The sequence below is a fragment of the Gekko japonicus genome, unplaced genomic scaffold (assembly GCF_001447785.1).
Source record: "Gekko japonicus isolate JY-2015 unplaced genomic scaffold, Gekko_japonicus_V1.1 scaffold97, whole genome shotgun sequence".
Taxonomy (NCBI): domain Eukaryota; kingdom Metazoa; phylum Chordata; class Lepidosauria; order Squamata; family Gekkonidae; genus Gekko; species Gekko japonicus.
In genome coordinates, this window is record NW_015170278.1 from 423,755 (window position 1) to 451,137 (window position 27,383).

A 27,383-nucleotide genomic window follows, 5' to 3' on the forward strand; every position below is an offset into this window, starting at 1 on the left:
TGCATATTAAAACCAGGCCTAAACTTGTGGCCTTCGGTACATGTTCAGGTTAATGATGCATTGTGCAATGAAGAATTCGCTTCTGTTTTTCCTGAATCTCCTGCCCCAAGTTCTAGTATTTAGGGAGAGGAAGGAAAAATCTGTCTGTTTTATCCATACCATACTTAATATTATAATTCTGAATCACCCCTGCCCCCAATCACAAAAAAGTGTGTTCCTCCCCCCTTAAACTATAGAGCTTCAGAGTATTTAGCCTTTCCTTGCAGTGAAGGTACTCTAACCTCTAGATCATTTGGATTACCCTTTGCTGTACCATGGTGTGCTTACTGAGCACCCCATGGCCTGTAAGCAATACTAGACTCTCCTCTACATTTCTATAAAGCAGATTCTGGGATATGATTATATGTACAATACACACAAAGGAGATAGGACTGCTAGAGTATAAACCTCTTGGTCGTGATCAGGTCACATATCAGTGGAGAGGAGAGAAAGAGTTCCAACTCACTACCCAACTTTCCCCATCTTCCCTACTCTCTGCTGCTGAGAGTAGGAGCAACATGCATATGTGCACACATGCGCACACAGAGCCCATGTGTCCCCTGGGTAGTATGGCACCACTTGCCCAGTAGGGAGTCTTACTAGCAGAGACTAGCAGGAACAATTCTGTCCTTTGGCACAATATAGCACATGTCACAAAACCCGTCTCAAGTTACCAGCTGTGGGTACACCAAGTGACCTCACAGCCTGGGGAAAACAGACTTTGTGTGTATAAAGAGGAGAGAGGATATAACTAGGAGGCTTAGATTGTCCCAGGATTGGGGGAGGGGGGAGAGAATTGCAAGAATTTTCCAAAATAAAAGATTCTGCACAGTCCTAACTATCTGACGAAGTGAGCTTTGACTCACAAAAACTTATACCCTGGAAAATTTTGTTCTAGTACTGCAGATTAACACAGCTGCCCACCTGAAATAGTCATAAAGTATACTTTTCCTAGCCTAGAGTTGCTTCACTCCAAGTCTTGAAAGACCTATTTGACAAGTGCTCTCCCACCTATCCTAGGTGGACATTTCCTTTCAAGCTCCAAACACAAGGGACTTCCTCTTCAATGGGTCCACTGGTTTTCTATCACTCATTGAGCAATTGGAATGATGGTCTGAACCAATTGTTAAGATACAACAGCGAGGTTGCTCTTGCTGAGGTACAAGTGTCTTCCAAGGCTTTTTATCCCCTTTTTAAAGAGTAAAATGCAAAGTACATTTCACAGTGCTTTTCCCTTGTGTGTGTTGCATTCTTCTTATCCTCCTTCTATTCTATTGCCAAAACCTTTGTTCTTCAATATGTGTTCTGTCTAATTCGGGTCCCTTTGAAGTTTTTTGTTTAACTTAAGAAAGCTTAATCAGGAATCCTTTAATTATTCTGATTTGAACCCAATTTCAAAATAAAAGTACAAACTTCAAAGGATACTGAATATAAGTGATTGTTAATGCACCGGGTTAATGCACATGTATTTAAACTATGTCAGTTTAAAAATACAGCTTAATCCCCATTGTTTTGTAGTGACATCTCATATAACATGAATTAGAATATAAAAATTAAAACAATAGGGAGGGACAGTACTTAATCATCCTTGGCACTGCTGCCATTATTCGGATTCACTTGAAATCTAATGGCATTATTTTTGTTTCTGATACACAGAATGGCTGTCCTTCCCTTAAGCATGCAGCAATTCATACAATTATCATTATGAAATAATAGCAATAGCTAGAATGGGACATTATGATAGTTAAGCACCTCTTTCTATCCCTTATAGCCAGTTTGGTATAGTGGTTAAGGGAGCGGACTCTAATCTTGGAGAACTGGGTTTGATTCCGCACTCCTCCACATGCAGCTGCTGGCATGACCTTGGGTCAGTCACAAGTTCTTTCACAGCTGTTTTCGAAAGAAAAAGAGCTTTTTCAGCCCCACCCACCTCACAGGGTGTCTGATGTGGGGAAGGGAAGGGAAAGCCACTCTGAGACTCCTTCAGGTAGTGAAGGGCGGGGTATAAATCTAGTTTCTTCTCTTAAATAAATGGGTTTAGACTCCTTCCAGTTTGTGTGCTGTAGAGAGCTATCTGAAGTAGGTTTACTCAGAAGTAAGTTTCATTTCATTCAGTAGTGCTTACTTTCAGGGAAAATATCCTTAAGACTGCAGTTGTAGCCTGCACCCCAATACAACTGCTACTAAATTTTTAACAGTGAGGATATCAAGGGTACTTATTCACTTCCATTTCGGACAGATTGAAATGAAGTTTACTTTTATTTGGAAGTCGGACTTCTAAAGCATGCATAAAATTACAGTCAGAAAACATGCAGTTCAAATGAGAAAGTCAAATTCATGTTGGGTGACTAGTTTTGAAGGTTTTTTACACACTATTCAGGGGGGGGACTATGGTTTTCTTTTGCTTCAAGCACAAAAAGTGACCCTTCTTATATTTCATCTATGTAATACTAGTTTTCAAAAAATTCTTAGAACAACAGAAAGCAGGAGCGGGCTTGTATTTCATGGGTTATGGTCAGACATTGAATAAAAAGAGGGGTGGAGGGAGGATGGTCGGATAGGAGGGGTTTGGGAGGGGTTTGGAGCCGAGGGGCAGTGGTGGGAGGAGGTAGATTGCAGGAAGCCACTCCCAAGGCTGTAATGCAAAAATGAAACACCCGCAGCAGACCCGGGGCAGACTGGCTGGAATTCCTTTTACTGTGAAATTGACAAAAATGCTTCGGAACAGGAAATTCTGGCGGAAACCAGGCGTAAGTGCCAAGTGAGAAATCGGCCTATGTATTCATTATGGTTTGTTATTATTTATTTATTCACTTCAGTTACAGGTGGATTACACAATTAATTAAACACAGTGCAATAGGAACAGTATAATACGTATAGCACTACAATAAAAACTGGATCACAGAACTAGTGTACTACATACAATAAATCCGGATTACAAAACTGAAGAGCAGTGCAATGAAAACACTGTTATGGTTGCCTAGTAACGGCCAAAGATGGCATCTCTTAAAGCTACAGGCACTCTTTTTATCATTGGAGTGGGTTAACATCCAATTTTCAATTATTATAATTACTTTTTTTAGATTTCAGAATTTTCTGCAAACTTGGGATATTTTTCAGTTTTGTAGAAAGATCTGTCTAGTCTGTTCACAGGTCTAATCTCCAGATTTAAAGTATCCTCATATTTCAGCAACTTTGTTATTAGAATATATGATATGTTGTGTAAAGTCTCAGCCAAACCATGGTGATCCCACAGGGTTTCGAGGCAAGGGACGAATAGAGATGGTTTGCCATTGCCTACTTCTGTGTAGCTATGCTGGACATCCAAGTACTAACCAGGGCCATGCCTACTTAGCTTCCAAGATCTGACTAGATCAGACTAGCCTAATATAACTTCAATTCTGGTAACAAATATCTGTTTCCACTCCTTGAATGCATTATATTGCTGGGATATAATAATAGCATTCTGTCAATTGAAGCAGAAAAGAGAGTTTGAAGATATTGAAGCAAGTATAAAATATTCCCTTGGAATAAGGCTGGCACTAAGTTGCTTGATTTTCTCTGTTATAGATTTGCCGCAAGCTCAATGGAATCCGGTTTACCTGTTGTAAAAGTGCCAAAGACAGGACATCAATGTCAGTGACACTGGAACAATGTTCAATTTTAAGAGATGAACATCAGTTGCACAAAGACTTTTTTATTCGTGCACTGGACTGTATGAGAAGGTAAGTTCCTAGTTTCTTCGTGTCGTTCCCATGTGTCAAATCTCTGTTTGGCTTCACAGTGGATAAAATGTAGCTTGGAGTTAAAACTGTGCAATTTGATTTTAGCCTGCTCCAAGTCCAGATTCTCCCAAACATATAATTCTCATGCAAACACCCTGTAGTATGTATAATTAAGTATTACTTAATTAAAAATAGTAATTAGTTCCACCTAGTGCCTTCTGTTAGTTCCTTTAATCAAAGATAAATAAAATGTAGCAAACAAAGTGGAGACAGATGTTAACTGTCATTTTTTAAAATTAAGTCCTCCGCTGTTTGTTTTTTGTAAATAAAAATTACTTTGCATCTTAAGTGTTATGATTCAGAGATTAAAATGGAATTAATCAAGTACAAGTGGGGACCTGTGAGAAACTCAAAGGAAAATTCCCCCACTGGCCACTGCTTAGTCCTCTGGCTTCTGACACCCCCCAGTTAGCTTTCCGTACCTTTTCCTCTCACTGCCACCTTGCTATTCTGCTTACCTACCCAACCCTCAGCACTCTGCCCATGCCCACCCTTGCTACTCTCCCTATCTAACCCCCATCCTTGGCATGCTACTCACTGCCCAGTAGCCAAGGCATCCTCTCCCCTTCCATGAGTGCAAGGGAGTCTAGTGCAGCTGAGGGACTCCTCCTTCCCCCCCCCCAGTGCTGAGCCCGGCAGTCTGGCCAGTTAGAAGCCAGCAGGAAAGTTTTAAGAGGGCAGCTGAGCCAGCAGTTATGGAGGAGTGTGGTGAGCAAGGAGCCTCTTTCTCACCTCCACCTCTGCAGCTGTTGCAGGAGCCGTTGCAGCTCCCAATCACCCCAACCCCAGCGTCGCCTCTGGGCCTGGCGTGGCTCCTGGCCTCCATCACTGGGTGGCCACTGCAGTCATTGCCCCCTGGCTCCCAGCCACTCCCCATTGCCACTACCCCCACTGGGCCCAGTGTGTGTCCTGGCCCCCATGGCCATGCCTACCAATGCTCCTCTGCCCTCCCTTCACCATCTGATGCTTGGAGGAGGACATATGTGCATTGTCTGCACATGCTCAGACAACGGTTTTGTTTGAGGCAAAAAACCCCAATGTATTTTACAACGTTATCAGATTTTTCTGCAAACCTGGGGAATCCCCCACATTTGCAGAAGTATCAGTTTTTAGTCAATATTGCCCCAATTCACAGATTTAGATATCCACAGATGGGGACACACTTTCACTATTCAATGTATTGAAAGTCCGCAGAATTCTTTTTTAGTCAGTATTTAGACTTACCCACAGATTGGGCCACACTCTTGTTATTAGATACATAGATATGTAATTAGGAGATGTAGTAGTGATGTTTTGAGTATCAGCATTAAAGTTAAATAAAAACAATCTTGACCTCTACAGTTTACGTTTTATGTTCAAAGGAAGTGGCATTATATAAGCCATTAATTTACATAATGTTAAAAGTCCCCATCTTAAATATTTCTGCACTTGCTAGCTAATATATCATTAAATTTGACATACCAACATCAAGTTTGAAAGTAGTGCTCAAATGATGCCACTTAGCCACCTCTACCGTTTGTGACAGCCCTTAGTTACTATTTTAGAAGCCTATGTAGGGAGATAAGATTTAGCCTCCCCAACTCTATTTAAAGGTGCGTTCTAAGGGACTGGGATTTGTGGATTTCATTAAGGGCACCCTTACCTTCTCATCCATAGTTCAAGCACTATCTCAAAGGATGAGTAATTGTATGTTCCTCACTCTGGTGAAACAAAATCATTCAACAATCTTTCACTATGACTTTTAAAGCAAGGAAGAATGTCTTTAAAATTTGGACATAGTGATTGATGATTATTCTGGATTCTTTTTAGTACCATTTTATCAACATAAAAGGGGTTAACTATACAGTATCCAGTAATTCACCCTTTGCCCTTCACCATGAAAATGAATTTTGTTTGTTAAAAAGATGCTAATGATACAGAAATAAATCAGCAGAACAGTACAAAAATGCTGATGTTTAGCTTGTTTGGAAATTGCTCATGTATTGTGTTGTATTAATGTTACATACATTTCATACATATCATTATTGCTCATAAATTCTATTTCCACTGCAGCTTTCCAGCCATAGTGGGTGATGCATGCGCTAGCTTTCAGACCTAAACATGCTTTTACTAATGATCCATTTGTTTTTGTATATTTAATCATAGTTCCTATTGAGGATCCACCTTCTCAAGTGTTCTGTGAGTTTGTAATCCATTTGACAGATATAATGCTGTAATATAGCTCAGCTTGGTTCTTGAATAAAAACATTTCAGCCTAAAAAATGTTAGTGCAGGCAACAGAATAGGAAAAACAGAAACATTAGGAACCAATGCAGTGAAAACGACAACTATATCACTCCAGTTCTGAATAACGAACCTATTCACACCAATTGTACCTAAGCACTATGGTCATCTTTAGAGGCCCTGCTTTGGGTACACCCACCTTCTGAGATTAGGTGGGTGACAACACGGGAATGGGCTTTCTCTGTAGCGGTGCCAAAACTCTGGAACTTTCTCCTCATGGAGTTTCATCTGTCCCCTTCTTTTGCCATCTTCCTTCAGCAGGTGAAGACTTTTTTGTTTCATTTGGCATTCCCCCAGGGATCCCTCCTTGCTGCCCAATGGTTTTTATTTATTTATTTATCAGATTTATACCCCGTCCTCCCAGCTGAAGCCGGCTCAGGGTGGCTTACATAAAAGAATGAAAACACATAAGTAAGCAATTTAATCAATCCTAAAACCATATAAAAACAGTCCAACGTTATGAGGTGCTAAACATTAAGTAATACTGATAATAATAATATTTATTTATTTTGTTTTGTATGTATTCAGGGCTCTAGTCGGGGGGGAGCTCTCAGGTACGGAGCTCCGGAAGAGAACCTCTAGGGGGCGGGGCGGTCACGTGGTGAAGCCCCGCCCCCTTCTTTACCCCGCCCTCTGCTTCGATCCTCATTCCGTTTGGGAATGAGGATGAAGCAGGAGGGTAAGTAGCAGGGCTTCTGACACACTTCCGGTGATGTCAGGGGGTGTGGCCTTCTGTCACTTCCGGTGATGTCAGGGGGCGTGGCATATGCAAATAGGTTATGCTAATGAGTTATGCTAATGAGCTCCGGCAGCTCTTTTTCTACAACAAGACCCCTGTATGTATTTATATGTATTTTAGTGTTAATTGTTTTAATTATTTTGGAGGAGCAGTTTTAATGGTATACTATAAACTGTGTCCTTTAGTGGTTTTAAAATGTGCTTTCATTGTTTATGTTTTAATTTGTTAGTCACTTTGGTAGTCCTTTTGAGAGCAAAAGGGCAGGATATTCTGTACCCTGTCAGCCATGTTCACTGAATCTTCAGCCAGCCATACATGCTATAACTTACAGGGTTGTTTTGAAGATAAAATGGATGAGAAAAGACTCATCAGTGCTACCCTGAGCTTCTTGGAGGAAGGGCAGCATAAAAATGCAATAGACCCATTTTCTCTGCACTCTGTATAATTGTAGAAATCATTGTTCCTTCCTAATATAGGTAAAGGTAAAGGTTTCCCTTGCTCGAAAGCTAGTCGAATCTGACTCTAGGGGGCGGTGCTCATCTCCATTTCCAAGCCAAAGAGGCAGCGTTGTCCAAAGAGGTTTCTGTGGTCATGTAGTCAGCATGACTAAATGCCAAGGCACACAGAATGCTGTTACCTTCCCACCGAAGCAGTACTTATTTATCTACTTACAATTCCTTGTTTTCGAACTGCTAGATTGGCAGGAGCTGGGGCCAGAGATGGGAGCTCACTCTGTCACACGGCATTAGGGTCTCGAACTGCTGAACTACAGACCTCCCGGTCTGCAGCTCAGCAGCTTAACTTCTGAGCCACCACGGCCCCTGTTCCTTCCTACCCTTGCCCTAATTATCTCCCCCTCCCTTCAACTACAGGGCCTTTCTTTGTAAGGATTATTTTAGCTGCGTCTTTCTATATTATTCTAGTCAATATTAATTATATTTAATGAAGAAGTAGCCAACATAGAAAAGAAAGTGGGAATTGACTAGAGGGAGGGAGAAGTCCAAACCCTTCTTGCAACTCCTAGTCTCTTTATTATAAGACTGCTGTGAATGTTCATTCTTTGTTACTGTCGTTGAGCACCTGAAAGCTGTAAAGAGCTCATGTGAATGTGCATTTCTGTTTCCTGCCATTGTTTTCTTCTCTGCCAGTTCTTTGGCACCAATTTGGGGGGCCTTCTTCCTGAGGATAGTCATAGGGCAGTCATAGAGCAGTCCCTCCCAACCTATTAGGCATCAGGAACTGTCTGTGGTGCCATCAAAACATTGTGTAGCCAGCCTGATTTTGTCTGCAGGGCAAAACTATTGAAGACAAACTAAGCCAGTTGCCATTAAGATCAGTAATTCCTGGATCTAAATGGATGAACACCTTTGTTCTAGCCCCTAAACATTAACCCCTTTCAGCCCAGCTTTACTCATAGTCATGGTTCAGAGTTTGGCAGTATGCCTGGGATAAAAATGACTAAAATTGTGAAGTGTTTCTTCATACACAGGGGTGAGTGAAGAATGCCAGCAGCATAACAGAACTCCCTGTCCCAGTGGATGCTCCAGAGCAGTAAAGGGGAGTGAAGAAAATTTGGCTCAAGCAGGAGTTGGTTAGCTTGCAGTAATCTCCATCTACCCTAAGTGGCCTTTGCATTTTTAGCGAAAGCATACTATATTCAAGACACTCCTCAGAGATTTTGTAACTTGCTTTTGAGCCTGGTCCAAGATTAATGGAGTGGTTACAGGATGTGACACTTGTGAATTTATCCTTCTGTGCAATTACTCCTGTGAAGTGTTATTGATAAAGCTATGCAATGTATTTCTGAGCTCCACAAACTTCAGGCATAAAAGTTTCTGTTTTCATTTGGAAGGGTAGGGTTATTTTGTGCAGGAGACACTGGGGCTTCAGGGCTTTATTTTTGCAGCTTGAGTTGTGGTCAAGTGACCACGATGCCACAGAGAAGTATGTCAAAACTCTGCTTTGACCAATAATAATGGACAGAAAGAGTCCTCCACACTTTCAAAAACAAAACCCTACAACACTCAACATACCTTGACACTCCAAATGTCAAGAATGGCATGAAGATTATTTCCTATCATTTATTAGTAAAAGACAAACTAAACTCTGTTAATGATTTAATTATCAGTTTGTATTCAAGTGACAGTACAATACCCACCCACACTGTCTCCCACTTTTCCCCACTTTTAAATAGCTGTGTGAGTCATTGGCCAATCCAGACTCTTACATTTGGAAGGCCATTGTTACCTGGACACCATTATTAGACCTTATAAATGCATACAGCAAACATTCTGTTTTCAGTACCTTGGTAACAATACTTGGTTATCTGTGGACACTTTGGAATTCTCAGTTATGATGTTTCTCAGTTATGATATTTGAAAATGTGTTGAAGAGCACTATAAATCTCACCTTATTAAATGTATTCTAACTTGTTTCTTTTTGCAAGGAAGAACAGTTTTGATAACCTTTTCCAAATGTTCAGGAAGATCTCTAGAATCAATGATGTTAAGAGTCAGAGTTGAGGGACAAGGAATAAAGGGGTGATCCTGGATGCTGCATTGAAATGAGAGCTGGAATTACTTCTCAGTTCCACCTAGTAGGATGTGGCAGAAGTAACAGATCAAGGAAGTTAAGCCTCTCATGCTCTGTGGAGATACCAATATGGGAGGGGGCATATAAACCTTTAAATTTTTGTTTGGTGTCCCTGAATTGTAAACACTCGTGTTACTTTCAGGATCACTGACTTGGCACTAAATTGGGTGAGGGCAGCAGAACCATGGCCAGTTCATCCATAGAGGCGAGGTTAGGCAACTCCCTTACGGCGCCATCTCCAGGGGGTGACACTGGGCCTGCCAATATGGACACACACCAGCCCTGCTCACTGGCTGACTCTCCCAGCAGCTCTGTCTGATCGTCCACCCTCCCCCCCAGCGTGCACCATGACGGAATGGAGAAAAAGAGCCCAGTGGCCATGAGGCACCCAGCAGCTGCTGCCTCCGCCCCCCAAGAAACTCCGGCAAGGTCCTGGAGGAGTGGGAAAGCAAGGGCGAGATTTCGGGGCTGCCCAACAACGCCTACAGGCTACAGCACAATGGAGGTGGGGTGCCACCTGTTGCCTTTGTCACCCGCCCCCTGCCACCATGCTGAGGCGGTTTACGCAGCGCCATTGGTGCGGCCTCCTCGCCTCCCCTCCACAACCCAGACTCCAGCAGGCGGTTGGCTCACCAATCTCGTGGCACCTGGCTCCCACTCACACTGCAGCCCTCCCTCCTGCCTCCCCCTGGCACACTGAGCCAGCCAGTTGGCCCCTCCATCACCGCTGCCGTAGCAACAGCCCTCCCTCCTGCAGCCTCCTGCTGCCTGGCCTCTCCCCCTTCCCTCCCACACCCTTTCACGTTCCCACCGTCTAGTCCTGACAAACGAGCCCCCTCCTCCTCCCCCCGGCAGCCCCCCCCATGATGCCCCCATCTCCACCACCCGCACCCCCATGAAGACTAAGAATAGGCTGTCTTTTATGTGTTTCTGTGTGCTAGGTATCTGCCTCTTCTATCTTTCTCCAGATCCCCCTCTCCAGCCCCCAAGCCACAGCGACCCCCCCCCTCTTCACTTGTAGAAAATGGCCACTTCAGAAAGTGAACTCTATGGCATTATACCCCATTGAAGTCCTTTCCCTCCTCAGGCATTGCACAAGTCTCCAGGTATTTCCCAGCCTGGAGTTGGCAACCCTAGTGAATGTTCCCCTAGGAATACAGCCCATTCTACTCTCTCAGAATTCTACCAGGTCATTTGGATTAGACGAGAGAATTGGCTGTCTTTTGTGTTTTTCATTCTTCCTAAAATACATTTATGTTTGAAAATTGGGGGGAGGGGGGGCACCAGAAGGTAGCCTTGCCTAGTGTGCAAAAAAAACCTGTGGCACCGGCCCTGAGCAGAACAACATTGGGTTGGGGCAGCAGTACTGAGAATGAACATGAAAAATGCTTTTGGCTACTCTTCCTGGTCAAGGCAGAAGTATTCAGGTTTTGAGCTTAAATGAAGGGATTTCACTTTATTTTGTAAAGCTAAGTCAATGTATATTGCTGCAGTCTATTAAAATGGGTAGATAGTTCATTAATGGTTTTTATTAGGACATTAAATTAATTGGAGTCACTTTATCAGGACTGGACAAAATAATCCCAACATGGAAAGGATAGATGCATGATCATCACAGATCTAGAGTTGTGTCTCTCTGAATACGGCATTTCTATTTATAATGGATATATGGAAAGTGGTTGAATATCTATTAGTGTGGAGTTCCTGCTTAAAGATATTCCATTATTTATTCACGCGTCCTGAAAATCATAGCATTGAAAAATAGGTTTTCCAAATGAATGACTCCTCTCACTTTTCATGTACCAACTCAGAGACACTTATATACTTTTGTGAAGTATGAGTGCCACTATAGAAATCTAAGTGAGAATTGGCAAAAGGCATATTGAGTTCATTGTAAGGGGACTGTAAGTCTCTTTAAGATATTGGAAGCAGCTTTAATTGAGGAAAATGGATTTTTTCTTTTTTGGGGGGGGTTTTAAATTTTTATGATATAAAAAAATAAAGGAAAATGGATTTTTTCAATACATACCACTGTTGGGGGAGAGAAAACACCAGCCATGGTAAGGGGGTGATCATTTGCATTTTCTGCTTCAGGTTCTAAAATGTGTAGGGCTATTTCCACATTGGAATGATTCCATATTGTGTATTCATTGTTGCTGCAAATGCCTCTGCATTTGTAATCACAATGGAAGGTCCACACAGGGCTATTCCCTCATGGCTACTATTCCCCCACACACCAGAGTGCTTTTTCCCAGCATTTTTTCAAAAAATCTGTAGTAGGTATATTGCTGTAGCGTTATAATGTCATAGTGATATACCAACAACCATTTTAAAAAAAAAAACCTGCTGGTGGCAGGGGTAATAGCAGACAAGTCAGATATGGAGGGAAAATGCCACAAGATACAACCTGGGAGGTTTAGAAATCCACTACTTCCCATTTGCACTGTGGTCAACTCCACTTTTACTCCAGTCTTTCCAGAAAGATTAGACCAAAGTATTTTTGGGAAACATCCTGGGAAACCATGGAAGGAGAATCATTGGAGGAGGGTGTTGTGTGGATGATCCAAAAAACCCCACTCCCGTTTGAGAGCCAGGCCAGAGCAAATCCTTCATTTGGAAGCAATATAAGGCTCTCACTCAGGAATTTTACATTGCTGCTACAGTTTCTTCTAACATGAGTGCTCCTATATGTCTCACACACACACACACACACACAAAAATAGTCTGACTTGAATCCTAAATCGTACAAGTGAAGTCATGCTACAGGATGACAGTTTTCCTGCTTATTTTAGCCTTCTGTGGCCCCTGTAATTGTACTCCTGTGTGTCAGTGGACCTGAAGAAACGGTAGGGGGAAGAAGTTGAGAGTCTGCAGCAGGATGGGGGGAATCAGCAAAAATGGTCCTATTCTCCTCTGCAGATGGAAAAGTTGGTCCATCAGAGGAGCTACTGTACCAACAGAGCAGCATCGTAGGATCCTTATAAAATCACATAGGTACCCTCTAGCCTTATGTGCCAAAGCAGTTTTGCCACAACAAATGGAATGTGACAATATGCTTACACTATCACTTGGCTGGATGTCAAGATTCCCTGGGCAAATGCTGGTTTTTTTCAGCTGAATGTGCTTTTACTGCCCCCTAGAGAAAGTAGCATGATATTTAATCTGACCCATTATTTATAAATTAATTTATAATATTTCTCTACTCATAACCTAAATTAGGCAATATGGAGTTGAACCGACACTGCCTCGCTGAATGGTAACATATCCAGAATACATGGTATTTAAAGTTCTAAAATGGATTTCACGTACATAGTGATACTCCAGGATCTAATGTGAATGCCCAAGCAAAGTGGTCCCTTCACACTATTTTATGTATTTGTTTAAAATGCAGTAATCACCTATAGCACATTGATGATATAATACTTTAATATTGAATGTTCAGGAAATAAAATAATAGTTCAAGAACTTGTCAAATATAAAAGTGTCTGTCTCACACAGTAGTCCTGAAGAGGGTGGAGTTCTTTTTAAAGCACCTTGTCTTGTCTTGTTTTTCCCCTGCCCAGTACTGTAAAAATAAACCCTTTCTGTTTCACTGTTTCTCTGCCTTGGTCATCACGCTCATGTTTTCTTGGCTGTAAAAGGGGCATTTTGGATGGGCTTGAGGGACCGAAGTCCAGGGTGGTGGCGGCAGAAGGTGGAGACCCCCTGGGGTCATGACAGTTGGTATTAAAGGGGCCACTAGACTCAAACCTTGTTCTATTATTCAAACTAGTTTGTAATATCTAGAGATAGGAAGAAATAGGATAAAACAAGTAACCTATTATTCATCCTGAACCTCAGAAATAGGGTGAGCTATCTACTCAGATAAATACACCCTTCCTAAAAGTTTTCTAGATTCTTCCTGCCCTCAAATGTTATCAGGAACCACTGAGCAAAAACTCTCAGAATTTGTATTCTTATCGAGCATATTCTATCCTGATGTAATGGATGTTCCAAAATAGAGGAGTTCACTAAAAACCATGGGAATGTTCATTAACGTGTATTTACCTGTTACTATCAATTCTGAACATTGTACAGTTCCTAATTCCCTCCAACATATAGCATCAGGGCTGGCTTTATTATTAAATTCTTGGGAGATTGCAAGCTAATCTCCACAGCAGTGGAGATCTATTTTCCTTAGCAGTCTTATTTCTGTCACATAGGAGCACAGAATGAGTTTGCTATTACTGTCATACGAGTACATTTTGTACCTGCACTGAGCAACTGCAGTTGAGAAGTTAATTAAGGTAAATTAAAGCTGATAAACTTTTAATCTAAAGGAGAATGTAGTGAGAGCCACCTGTTCTGCCGCCTCCTTTGAAGTTAGGATGGGAAATGAGTGCTGACTAGAGTGCACACACACATGAACACACACTAACATCCTAAAATTGCTTGTTTAGTAGTGGCATAAAATGCAGTTCAGGAGAAGAGATGCTTATATGTCAATGGCATCTCCAGGCAGCTTCATACTGTCCATACAGCAGATACAGTTCAAACAGGTAACACAGAAAGCAGTAAAGTAGTAAAACAATTTAAAAATTGCTAGTTCAGCACAGTGTGCAGAGTACACTTCAAAGTAAATAAGAATATCTCAACATATATCCTCCAATCCAGAATGTCAGGTTTACTCCTCTCAACCCTAGCTGGGGATGTGTTGTTGTGCATGGTCAAGGGTACATGCAACCAGTGGCTCATTTGACAAAAGGGATCAGGCTTCTAATCAGATTTGGAAGAAGTGCTTTTAATGTGGTATATTCAGAGTTTTAATATGGGGAATAATGCACACTCATGCAGTCACAATAATATCAAGCATATGGCAAATATGCTTGATACCAATACCAAATAATGGCATAAAGACATTGAGATGTAAATACTGCAGTCATCCCACAGACACACTAGGTAATGTGTGTCACTCAAGAACTGGAAACCAAGAGACCAAAAGAGGAAGAGGGTGAGGCTCATAACTACCTGTCCAAGCGGATACTCGGCTGGGTCCCATGTACCTGAGTAGCCAATAATCCAAACGGGAAAGAGAGTACACTGCAAAACAAGGCACAAAGGAGCAACCCAGCCAGAGCACATCAAGCATCCACTGCCAGGGCACAAAGCAGCAATCCAAACTGTATTCCAGCTGGAGATCCAGAGGGGAAGAGAAGCAGGGAAGTGCCAATAGGAAGCTTGTCTAGCACTCCATGGGGGTGATATCAACACAAATAAACACTGTGGGGTAGTTCTGGCTTCAGTTATAGGGCTTGGATAAAAACAAAAGATTCTTTTTTCCAGGTTTGGAGAAGACATGGGTAGATCCAGTGAATGAACAGATTGGCTGGAGATGAAAATGGGGCGGGGTTAAAAGGTCCTAGGAATGTTTCCAAATAAGTAATAGAGAAGAGGGAGCTACACTGGAGGCAGTCTTAGTTAATCACATTAAATACCAACCAATCCATAGTTCTCCAGTGTGAATTGAGAACATTTTAATTGAAAAATGCTAGTGTGAATCTAGGTCTTTGTTGACAGGAATATTAATGCAGTGGGATTGTTAACAACTATACTTATATACTTTTAAAGTTTTTAATTTTTTTTCATTTTCAACAATTAACAAATAAGTAAAAAAGAAAAAACATGAGCATGTCTTGATAAAGTAATACAGTACTTTTAAAGTTTATATTCCAAGATCATAACATTTGTATGAACTCCAGGAGAGCCTTCCAGCCTTTCAGTGAAAGGGGATGACTTGTTTGGGAAAGAACCATTCAAATCTATTAACTATGTAACCCCTTTATTAGGACACATGGAAATAGTTAACAGAGTCTGTGTCCTGCGTAAATGAAGACCTGCAATGTCAAGGCTAATCCTGTCATTTCTCTGTTAAAGAACCTCTCAGTTATTTGCAAAATTCTTTAAAATTAGGTCAGCAACCCCTCACTACAATGTTAACGTGGCATATTATATGACTACAGTTAATAATTTCATCTATTTCTAAGAACAAAATAACCAACAAAGCAACCTGGCCAGTTCTCATTTGCTTAGAGCAGTCAGGGGGGAGAGGGTTTGGTGACAATCTTTACCTTCTCAGCAGAGAGAGAAGGAAGAAATTTGTTTAATGTTCAAACTGGCCAAAGCCAGTTAGGGACTTCTGTGGCCCAAAATATTGCTTTCTCTGGTCAGCATGACCTATTTTTCTAGCTACATCAACCAACATGTCTGATAGAGAAGCCAGAATAATAAGCAAAGACCAATCTTCCTCTACAAACATTTAAAGGCCAATTATTTAATAGTTTTAAAGTAGTGGATATATTTGTATATTTGAAGGTAGAGGATCTCATAGAATGTAACAGATCGTTTATAATCATTGACAAGTCCTGATTAATGGCCTGTGACCTAAACAAGGGAAGAGGCTTGTTTGTCTCTGAGGCTGCCTTTGTTTCCAGTGAATGTGGCAAAATTAAGCAAATTATGCCTAATCCTGCCCCTTCTCTGCTAGCTCTCAGCCTTTGTACTGGAGATGGCACAAAACTCATTTTCTGTATTTCATTTGACTAGCAGAGAAAAGATGGTTTTGGTGCCTACAGTGTGTGTGTGGGAGGGGAGAGGACAACAAATTGGAGGCCTGATAGCAACAGATGAGGAACCTAGTTTGTATCCAGGCTTATTTTATACAGGAATATTTTAACAACTTTCTCATTAACACTTTTAAATCATGGATATGTAATGCTGACTGTATTCCTATTCCAAAGAATATCATCATCATTGCTTTATTACAGTTCGTAACTAGCGCAAAACACTCCAAACATATCAAAACCTGAAAATTTAGATACTAATGTAGAAACATTTACAAATAATTAGAATGAAATATCATACAATCTATATCTGTATCACACCTTTACATACTGTTTATGAATTCTGTAAGTTGCTGCTAAAAATTTGGCACACGCCAACGTGATCTCTGGATTAGAATCTGATAGAAGCATATTGCTTATTACAATATTTGAGAAACCAGAAAAGTTTTCCTGTATAGGCTGATTAAATCTATCTCGTATTTGATTGTAATACCCACAACTAAGCAGAATATGTGTGATCGTATCCACTTCTCTAGTACCGCAAAGGCAGACATGCTCAACCATCGGTGTCTTTCTATAGCAGCCCTCTACCACTTCTGAGGGGAAACCATTATAACAGGCCATAGAAAAGGCCCTTCGATGAGATGGAATATCCAGTTTTGACAAGTATGAAGCTAGGGAAACAGTATATTTTGTTCGAGGTGGGGCTAAAAAATTTGGAACCCTGGCAATGTCATTCTGTCTCTCTACATCAAATATTCTCTGCTTGACTAGGGCCCTGGCTTGATTTACAGCCATTATCTGCAAGGACTTGGGAGAGAAGCCAAGCATAGATAGCTTCTGATGTATAGCTCTAATCCAGCAGGAACTGTGCCTATCCTTCAAAATTAAGGAAGTAAGATCTGCTGGGCGATGATTTAACTTGAGCCAGGTGTTGCTTGAATTGAGGCTTATCCTAGCTTCTGTTCTTATCATTCCCAATTCCAGGCGCATGATGGCGTTAGAAACACTTTTAGGAAACTGAAATATAGCTCTCAGGAATTTTGATTGTATTTTCTTGAGAGATGAAAAAACTTGATGATACTGGACCCAATGTTGTCCCATACAAGAGTTGGGGTACAGTTTTAGCAAGAAATAATTTGAGGGCCGCTGGTATATATTGATCCCCTTTTGCATTAAAAAATCTAACGATACCTTGTGAGGATTTATACCCAGAGTTTGTGACATACTGGTGGTGGGCCTTTTTTGTCCCTGAAGAATGGATCATAACCCCTAGGTATTTATAGGTTGCTTCTTGTTGTAGCTCAGGGGTCATTTCGTAGAAAAAGAGGTGCGGGAGCTCATTAGCATAACTTATTTGCATATGCCACACCCCCTGACATCACTGGAAGTGTGTCAGAAGGCAACACCCACCGCTCAGGCTCCACTGGACTGTTTTCGATTCCTAGATATTGGGGGGGGGACATGCAGATCTGTCCTTGCAGAGGAGGGAGAGCTTGTACCTGAATAAAACTTGGTCTTAAAGGTGCCACTGGACTGTTTTGGACCGAGGGAGGGACAGGGGGGCTCTGCAACTTACCTGGCTGCTTCTTGCTCTGACTGAGGGCTGCTGGGAGCAGGGGGTGGGGCTTGTTGCATGTGCCCACCCCCTGGGTTCTTTACTGCCGGAGCTGCGCTCCTGTGCGCTCCTGCAGAAAATGACCCCTGCTTATAGCTATTTAAGATCCATTCCCAAACTTTAGGTTTTGTACCAAAGTCCATGATTTTTGTTTTTCACTGAGGGCCAAACTGGCAAATCTAGCAGTGCCTCTTGTTTCAATGAGGATAATGAATAGTTGATTTCAGAGTAAAGCTTGCAAAAAAATATTTCCCATTCCGTAGGGGAAGTGCAGGTGTCAATTGACAAGAGATTGTTAGAAAAGTGGATTGATACCAGTTTCCAAAACTGAGTCAAATTATTCTCATTGGAAGATTGAATCACTCTTTTCCAAAGCTTCTTTGTTTCCTCATTTTTTTAATGTCACCATTTTTTATAATGTCTCTTTAATTGTAAGAGGCATTGTTGGGTATATAAGATATCATGATCTGAGGAGTTCTTGTAAGCTTTGTAAGCGTCTTTAAGGTCTCTTTTAGCTTTTTGGCAATGTGTTTCATTTGACTAGCAGAGAAAATATGGTTTTGGTGCCTACAGTGTGTGGGGGGGGGGGAGAAGAGGACAACAAATTGGAGGCCTGATAGCAACAGATGAGAAACCTAGTTTGTATCCAGACTTATTTTATGAAGGAATATTTTTAACAACTTTCTCATTAACACTTTTAAATCATGGATATGTAATGCTGACTATATTCCTATTCGAAAGAATGCTGTTTTTTAAAAATTAAACCCTTCTGAAGTTGCTGAGATTCCACAGGAACTTAAATATTTGTTTTGACAACAAGTGTATTTCTTCTGTTATACTGATGCTCTAGAAAGAAGATATAAAAACATTGAAGTGTAGGTGGGCAGCACCATCTGCATGCAGGTGCTCCATTTTCTTTCCTCAAGCCCCCTGGATTGCTTTGGCAAACAGAAAAGATTGCCAGCCTCACCAGGTGGCATGTAGCCAAACACGCTTGCATAGTTGCGCTTGCTGTCTGACCTGCTCTTTACTGCTCCCTAAGTCCTTGTATGCATCCCAACAAAGAATTGCCAACTGACTGATTTGTGTGTGTCCTTTCCTTTTATACCCTTAGAAGCTCATTGATTCACAGATCTTGAGCAGCAAAAGATACTTGTTTTTTTATGCAAGGGCTAAAAGGACTGATACAGATTTTGCAGTTGCTAGAGTAAACTTAGGATCCTTATTGGTGAGCAAAAGAGCCAGGGTTTCCAGAGTGTAGTGGCACGTTTGGTTGATTAAAGGCTTAGTATAGTGATCCTTTATATTCTCAAAGAACCTGCATTCAAACAGGGCATGGAAGGATGTATCTATCCTATTAATGCCACAAGGGCAGATTCTTTGAGAATAGGGCATATTCAAAAATCTCCCCTGTAAATCCATTGTAGGAATAATATTCAATCTTGCAGTATGTGTCTGTGCCAGATTGAAACAACTATGAGTGGCATTCAATGTAAACTTTTACCAGACAACAAAGGAAAGAAATAATATATGCATTTAGTCATATGCCACGGTTCACTCCTGTCTCCCCGACCCCCACCGTCAAGTCACAGCTTGGTAACGCCGTAGGGCTTTCAAGGCAAGAGAGGAGGCGTGCCATTGCCTGCCTCTGCATAACCACCCTGGACTTACTTGGTGGCTTCCCAGCCAATCAGGGCCCATCGTGCTTAGCTTCCAAGATCTGACCACATTTGGCTAGCCTGGGCTAACCAGGTCCAGGCTCACTCCCATCTATCCATAAATAGATACAATTCTGTGGTCTCCCTTCCAAACTCGAGCCTTCTATTTCTTTACCCAAGCACACAGTCAGCTGGGAAGAATCATCTTCTCCCATCTATGATGGTAACTTGGAAGAGTTATCAGGGGAGCATCTCCTAACTGCACCCACTGAAGTACACTCACATTCTCTTGGCATGGGCACTAGCTCCCACCAGGTAAGCCACTTTAGGCCAAATGCACTCACAGTAATCAGTCAGCAAACCCACAATAATGCCATCTGCCCATGCATTCTTTCTCCTTATCTAGACATTTCAGCTAAGGCCTGGTTTAAATGTGAGATTGGTCAGTGAGAAGAACTTACCTGTGATACGATGCACACACCCAGTGTATCATTTAAACTGGTCTCTCAGCGATGATACATGCAACCTTTTGCATGAATACTCACCATTTTGCTGATTGTTAAAAATTGTCACTGGTGAGCAGATATCCTGAGATATAGGTGAATAAAAGAAGGATAAAAACGTGGTATAGACATAGTCTCCTCATTCCCTCCTTAGTGGCATCTTTTCCTTTCATGCTCTACCCATTAGCTGTGATCCTATACTTGATGTGCTGTATCCCATAGCATTACTATGTTTCTACCTGTTTCTACCCTTTTAGCACTTGTCTCCTAGAAAGGACAAGTCTGTGTTACCATTCCTTCACAGACATGGCTCAGCTGGCAAATGCTTGGTTTCTAAAAATCAGAATAATCTCTAGATATGCTTGACAATGCTAATAAAACTCATGTGGGCCCTGATCCTGGGAAATACATATGCAGCTGGAGACAGCCTCAGTATGGTGGCACACGCCTAACTGCAGGTGATCAGCATTGCCAATTTTGACTGGTCATATATACAGAGATTTAAAGTCTCTTGAAACAAATATTCGATCTATATAGTACATTTTATCCCATCCTTCCTCCAGTAAGATCAGTGAAGTTTATATAGTTCACCTTTCCTTAGTTTACTCACAACCCTATAAGGTAAGGAAAGGAGAGATTGTTCGCGTGTCCCCAGATCACATTGTAAAAGACTAAATACAGCTGCTTTTCTTTTTATGGATCACTCAATTAAGTCTCATTATGGAACCTTTGGAAATGCAGGTGAGAGCTAAAATGCACAGAAAATTCAATTCATACCTAAGATGAAGAAATATTAATTTTGTTCTATATATAAAAATAAATTTTATTGCTATGACCCTGATAAGAGATTAGCAAGATTCTCATAGCTGCCTGTTCTCTTTTAAGCCAGGCAATAGAGATGTTAGGTATTTACTGGTATACAGTAGCATAGTTTTGTTGATGCCAACACATCAAATTTGATTTAGAGCAGCAAATAGTCTCAGTATTTTTAATGACACTGTTCTTTCAGACTTTGTCATGCACAATATCACTTGTGTTATTTATTGTGTGTTATTTGCTTATAAAAAAAGAAATTCTGAGTTGTGCTTCTGTATTAGTAGATACAAAGTCACAGCAAGCATAGCAGGATCATTGTTTTAACCAGCACAACTTTGTTACCTAATGTACGTTACAGAGGGAGTTCACATGCAACACTAAACCATGGTGTGGTATTATGTGAGCAAGCTTCAAGCTTATGTCTCTCCGTCTTCCCTTTGTGTCCTGCAATTTCACCCTGCCCTGTTTCAAGTTAAACCACTGTTTGCTGTTGAGTCCAATCAAGCAACCTATGGCTTCAAACCAGACCTGAAAGTCAAATCTCACGTATACTCTTCACGTCTGCTACAAAAGCAAGCACAAACCATAGTTTGTGATATAATACAAATGATGGCTTACTTCCTGAGAGGTAAAGAGAAAGGGAAGTGCAGTGCACAAGAGAATGTGAGCTCAAGTCTCGTTCATGTTTCACGGTGGAATTATGACTGAATTGGCCTTTCATGTATATTGTCATGTTCTGAGGCCTTCCTATCTGTTAGTTTTAAATCTGTTTAACTGTTGTTACAGCTAATTATGGATATGAGGGTCCTGATTTTATGAAAAGCTAGGAATTACCCAATAAAGAATTCTCAGCTTCCTCACAAAGTTGTTATTTGTGAGGGAAGTTGGTTCAGAGAGTAGCTGTGTTGGTCTGCAGTATAAGAGGTCCATTTGAGTCGTGATGAGAACTTTGACTCTCAAAAGTGTATACTCCCAAAATCTTGTTGGTCTCTAAGGTGCTGCTGGACCCAAATGGAACTCTTCTATTTGCAAGGGAGTTAATGTTTCAGACAGCTTCAAATACATATAGGTTAGTTTACTTCATCACCTTTCATCTCTTTTCATTACCTTTTCATTCTTCACGAGCAGTATGAATGTATAAGTTTAGAAATGTTTAATCTGCTTTTTTTACACAAGGCACTCAAGGCAGCTAATGGGTAAAGGCTTTAAAACAAGACAAAATAACAGTAATATAACCATCTAAAAACAGGTATATCTATCTTTGAACTAGACTGATTTTTTAAACTGAATCTCAGTGAATTTCAACTTTACCTTCTGTTTTGATTAATATGAAACTGATGCATCAAGAATGATGCATTTGTTTATTTCACATTGTCAGTTTTTCTTGCAAGTAACAGGCAGTGTATTTTATTTTTAAAAAATCTTGGAGAATCTGACATTTAAGTGTGTGTTCAGTCCCATTCACTTGGCTATGAGCAGCTGCTCAGGAGACCTGTTCCATTTATAAATGATATAGATAACACCGGGAAAAGGGCATGTGATAAAAAGGAGAGGAATGCTTGAGTCTGTGACTCATCCATTTTTAATCCCTGTGATTGTCTGCAAAGTCCCAGGGGAACATTAGCTCTTGGAGTCTAGGGCTGAGATCTAAGGCACTATTTTAGGTGTGCTCAAAGGATTATGCAAGCCCTGTAGAGGAGGTGTTAGGTTGTTTTTCAGACTTCCATATTATATCCCCAATTTGATTTTAAACCCCTTTTTCTTAAGCAGCTTGCCATGTGCCACAGGAATCAGCTGTTAGAGAGACATACGTGCAGAGGTTTTGATTGGTTCCTTGAATTTTGGCCTATGTCTTTTATGACCTTTTCAGCTTTCAGAGTTGTACACTTAAATCTGCAAATGTTCCTATGTTTTCCTTTAAGTTAATGATGGGATAAGCTGGATTCTTTTTATACCCAGGACCCATAGAACAGAGGTGGGGTGATCTATCTGTAAGCAGCTTATACAAATAGATTCAGGTGGGTAGCCATGTTGGTCTGAAACAGCAGGACAAGCCAGTGGCACCTTTAAGACTTAGTTAGTATGGGATCCTAAGGAAGATGCCATTCAAATGGGAATAGTGATGATAATGACCATAGACAATGTGTCAACCAGACACATTGATCAAAAGCTCAGACCCTTATGAGTGTTCGCTATTTGGAAAACTACTTCCTTCCTTCTGGGCACTGGGATCAACTCCCAATAATTGTGTAGTCAATCATCGCTTTTAGAAGCAGATAAATAAGAGGAGACAGGCATGTCAATTTTCTTTTCCCACTTCCAGTAATACATTCTCTTCCTTAAAATCGTATCCCAAAGTTAACATGAAAGACAGGACAAATAAAAACACTTTTGAATCTTGGGACTTTGCTTAGCAAACAGTTTAACCCTATTGATTTCACTGGGTGACTTGAGTGCACACTCAGAGAGCCAGTTTGGTGTAGTGGTTAAGTGTACAGACTCTAATCTGGGAGAACCGGGTCTGATTCCCCACTCCTCCAAATGCAGCTGCTGAATTACCTTGGGCAAGCCATAGTTCTGTCAGAGCTGGTCTCTCAAGGATAGTTCTGGAAAGGGCTCTCCCAGCCCCACCTACCTCACAGGGTGTCTGTTGTGAGAAGGGAAAGGAGTTTGTAAACCACTCTGAGACTCCAAGTGAAGGGCAAGGTATAAATTCAATCTCTTCTTCTTCTTCCACATTCCCCCCAAAAGAAATGACTAACATAAGCATTGATTCTTCACTTATACCAGTAATCATAATGTTTTAACGCATGCACACACACATTGACAGTACTTGAGACAAGTTATTTGTTTTTTAAAGGGTTTGTTGTTATTTATTCTGCACTTCCACTGTATGTTCTTTTAGTGCTTTAAAGCACAGTTTAACACGATGAAGAAGAGTTGTTTTTTCTCTACCTCAAGGAGACTCAAAGGCAAGTCCTTGTGAACAAATGCAAACTCACATTGTCAAAGTGTTCTCAAATATTGTTGTGAACATAACTCCACCACCAATAGCCACCAATGGGTACATCTGAGAATAGCACGTTGGTCTCCAGGTAATAGGGCAAGCGCACATGGTAAGCCCCTGTGTATGTTGAAACAGTATTTTTCCTGGATCTTCCTATCTTTGTTTTCCTGTCACAGGGCAAGTGGATAAAAGGGAAAGGGAAGAAGCAGTGTTGACTTAAATGCCTTCTGGTGGGGAATCAAGGAAATAAAGAGGCTTGTGATCATTATGTAGTTGTCTCCTAGATGGTAAACCCAGGTGAAAGGTATATTGTGTAGCACTGGCTTTTGTTTCTTTCCTTGGTATACTTTGTCCTCTTCTCCAGGGAAGCTCATTTCAGGCATTCTCAGGAATTGTTATAGTCTCTCCAGGGAAACTCAACTCACACTTTTGAAAACCATTGCAGCTGACAGATGTGGGCAGCTGAAAGGAATGAGGAGACCATCCAAAGCAGCATGAAGGGCAGTGGCCACAGGGCATTGACGTCTTACTCAGCAGACATTTAGCTTTGCTGTACGATTAGATTGGGATTTGTTTGAACCTAAGGAGCTGCGTCTCAGATATTGATCATTCTGATACACCTCCTTGATAACTGGATTTTGAATGCCAAAGGTATTACTATAAATTACTTGATTTGCTGGGCATTAGAGCATAATTTAGTTATTACTTCAGTGCCTGAAACTGCTTCAAAGAAAATAACATTTTTTCTTCAGATAATTGAATACTAAGACAGCTGTCATTTTATAAAAGTCTATTTTGATAGGCCTCAGCTTTGTATTGTCAAAGCAAAGTTTTAAAGGAGTTAAATTCTAAATCCACAGCACATTTCTGCTCAAATACCTGTTTTGCATCAGGAATTCTTTGTCATCTTTGATTGTGGCAGGAGCTACAAAGTTTTGGAAATTAATGTCAGATTAGTATTACATCAGACAAAGTTATTTGTATGAAGCTTTTGACTATTCCTTTTCATCCTTTGCTTCAGCTTTGATCTTGATCCCTGATTTTAAGGACAATTGTGTCCAGTTTATATAACAAGCAACAATTTTCCCTTTTCCTTTGTTAAAATTTCCACATGAATTAATGTGTGCATTTTAAATTCTTGTACACTGCTCTCTTATCCATTAGCCTGTATAAATTAAGGACTTGCAAAATGCACATTTTCAAAAGGTTGAGAATGTATTTAGTTCATCATGAGGTGAAAACAATACAGTGGGAAATAAGATACTACATTCATGCGGTCTTACCATTTTCTACAATATCTAGCTTGGGATTTGGGGGATTTAATTTATCTTTTCTGTCAAGACAGGACCAGGTACTGCTGACAAGTACAAAGTACTGTGACAGATATTTTAGCCTATGTGAACTGAAGGTTTCATTCATGCTCAGTCACATTCACATAAGTTTCTCTGGTTTCAAGGAGAGCTACAAGTACATAATTAAGTGCAATATTTCATCTCAGGAGAAACATATGATAGTCTGATTATAAGGATATCCTGTGGTATTATATTTGAATTTATATAGTAACACTAATTTACTTGGTATAGTAAATGCGGCTTGGCAGGTACTTGAGCCATCATCTGTTCTGTCTAAGGTAGTATTACCATAGTCCTTAACAGAGTTTACTTAATCTTGTGACCTTGCTGGAATATAATTTAATTAAATAGCATAGCAGCCATCTGTCAAAATAAAAATCTAAAATTACCCCTTTCCCTGGACTTTTGACACTTTGGTTTCCATGGATCTTGACTTTCTGGTACTTCCACTGCAATCCTAAGCAGAGTTGCTCCTTTCTAATAACATAAGAAGAGCCCGGCTGGATCAGATCAGTGGTCCATCTAGCCCAGCATCCTGTCTCAAACAATGGCCAACCAGTTCCTCTGGAGAGCCAACAACAGTTCATAGAGGCTGAGACCTTCCCCTGATGTTGCCTCCTGGCTCTGGGAGTCAGAGGTTTAGTGCCTCTGAATGCAGAGGTTCCCCTCAGTCACCATGGCTAGTAGCCACTGAATATCCTCAAAGAATCTGTCTAATCCCTTTTAATGCTGTTTATTCCTGTAGCCATCACTACATTCTATGGCAGCAAATTCCACCTTTTAATCACTCTCTTAAGTCCAGTGAAGCTTAAAAATCTGTTTAGGATTGCACTGATAATATCCCACACTCAGATTCACCTGGGTCAGTCCTCCTTTCCCACTCTTGTGCTTGCTCTGCTGCTCTTTGTTCTAGGCCTTTGCTCCCATCCTTAAGTGTCTGCTTTACCTACCAACCTACTTCTGGGTTTGCCTAGCATTACAGTTTTCAATTTCCCTATCTGCCCCTCTCCTTCCCTTCTGGCAACTGCACAGAATGTCTGCTTTGCTTGGGCCTTTGTTAGGCACTAACCCTTGTTGGCATCATGGTCTTTTGCTTATTTCTTTTGGAGGGGGTGGTAGAAAGACCCCGTGTGTAGTGAAAGGATCCCAGTTCTCCCCCAGCATCAGCAATGTACTTCCCTATCCTCAGCTCTGCCCATTAAAGTGATGGATCACTAGATAGTATAAAGAATGAAACAAATGGAAGAACTTAGGCAAGGTCAAAGAAAACAGGATTAGTAAGATGTTTGCCAGTAATGCATTAAGCATTCCACTTGATCTAAGTCAGTGCAAATCAGCTTTTGACGTTTAGAGCCTCCGTCCCTCCCAAAAGATCTTGACTGCAGAACCTGCATCTCAAGAACTTCAATTACAATTGCACAAAATCTTCATAAGTTTTACATTGGCTGTTAACACATCAGCATTTGCCATGAACACTTTGTTTAGCAAAATGCAGTCTTCTTCATCCGGCGGGTTGCTTGGCTAGCAAGTTCTGTGTCATTTATTTGGCAGCAGTCTTGCAGAAACCTGGTATTGTGTGGAGATTAATTGCTGCGGTCTTGAATAAACCATGCCAGTATTGAAAATTGCAATATGTTCATTTAGCAACATGGGGAGATATTCCCCAGGAATTCCAGGTTGAAACTGTAAAGAATTTATAACTGATAATATTATGAATATGATTCGCAGATCTGTTTGGGATGACTTCATTTCATCCTCTACAGCAGTGTAAATGCAGTCGGTTACTTTTCATTTTTTTGAAAAGCAATTATCTGTTCTAGCACTTAAAATTATAAAGATGAGTCTCTCCTTAATCACATCCCTGTGTCCACTAGTCAGTCTAAGGTAAGCATAGTACAGAAGAAGTACAAACGCAATTTATAAATTAAAAAGAATCTTGGATTGGACTCTTCCTTATTTTTCCTGCTCAGTCTTCTTTCTCACAGTCTGAATGCTGGAAGGGTGGGTGGGAGATAAATTGTTTCTTGGAGGCTTTTTTCTAGTACAACTTTGTGTAATAATGTGGAAAAATATATTTATTGCTATCTGGCCATTTTGCGGTAAGTACTTCTGTAAGCCGGCACCATCCTTCCCTTTGCAAGTTCTCTACAGAGCTAATTTCTTTCCTTGCTCCATCTTGTCATACCCATGCAGATAGTGCACCAAGACATTCCAAAGAATGGGAGGTTGTGTAGGTCTCCCATTCTCCCCTTCAAGCCCTCCTCCATCTCCCAGCAGTTCGGTTCACATGGAATATGGAGTTTGTCAATTGAACAATACAGAGTAGAAAGGCTAGATGAAAATAGGAAAGGCCCACACAGACCTTCCAGCGCAGAGACTGCTTGCAAGTGAC

The 27,383-nt window shown here is 40.9% G+C and overlaps 1 protein-coding gene across 1 annotated transcript in view; it reads left to right on the forward strand.

Moving 5' to 3' along the window:
- Nucleotides 1-27,383, forward strand: part of INPP4B (inositol polyphosphate-4-phosphatase type II B) — a 373,171-nt gene that overhangs the window by 339,276 nt on the left and 6,512 nt on the right. Inside the window, exon 25 of the mRNA XM_015417726.1 lies at nucleotides 3,610-3,764. Within this exon, the coding sequence (XP_015273212.1) occupies nucleotides 3,610-3,764 (155 nt within the window). The remainder of the gene's footprint in view (nucleotides 1-3,609; nucleotides 3,765-27,383) is intronic.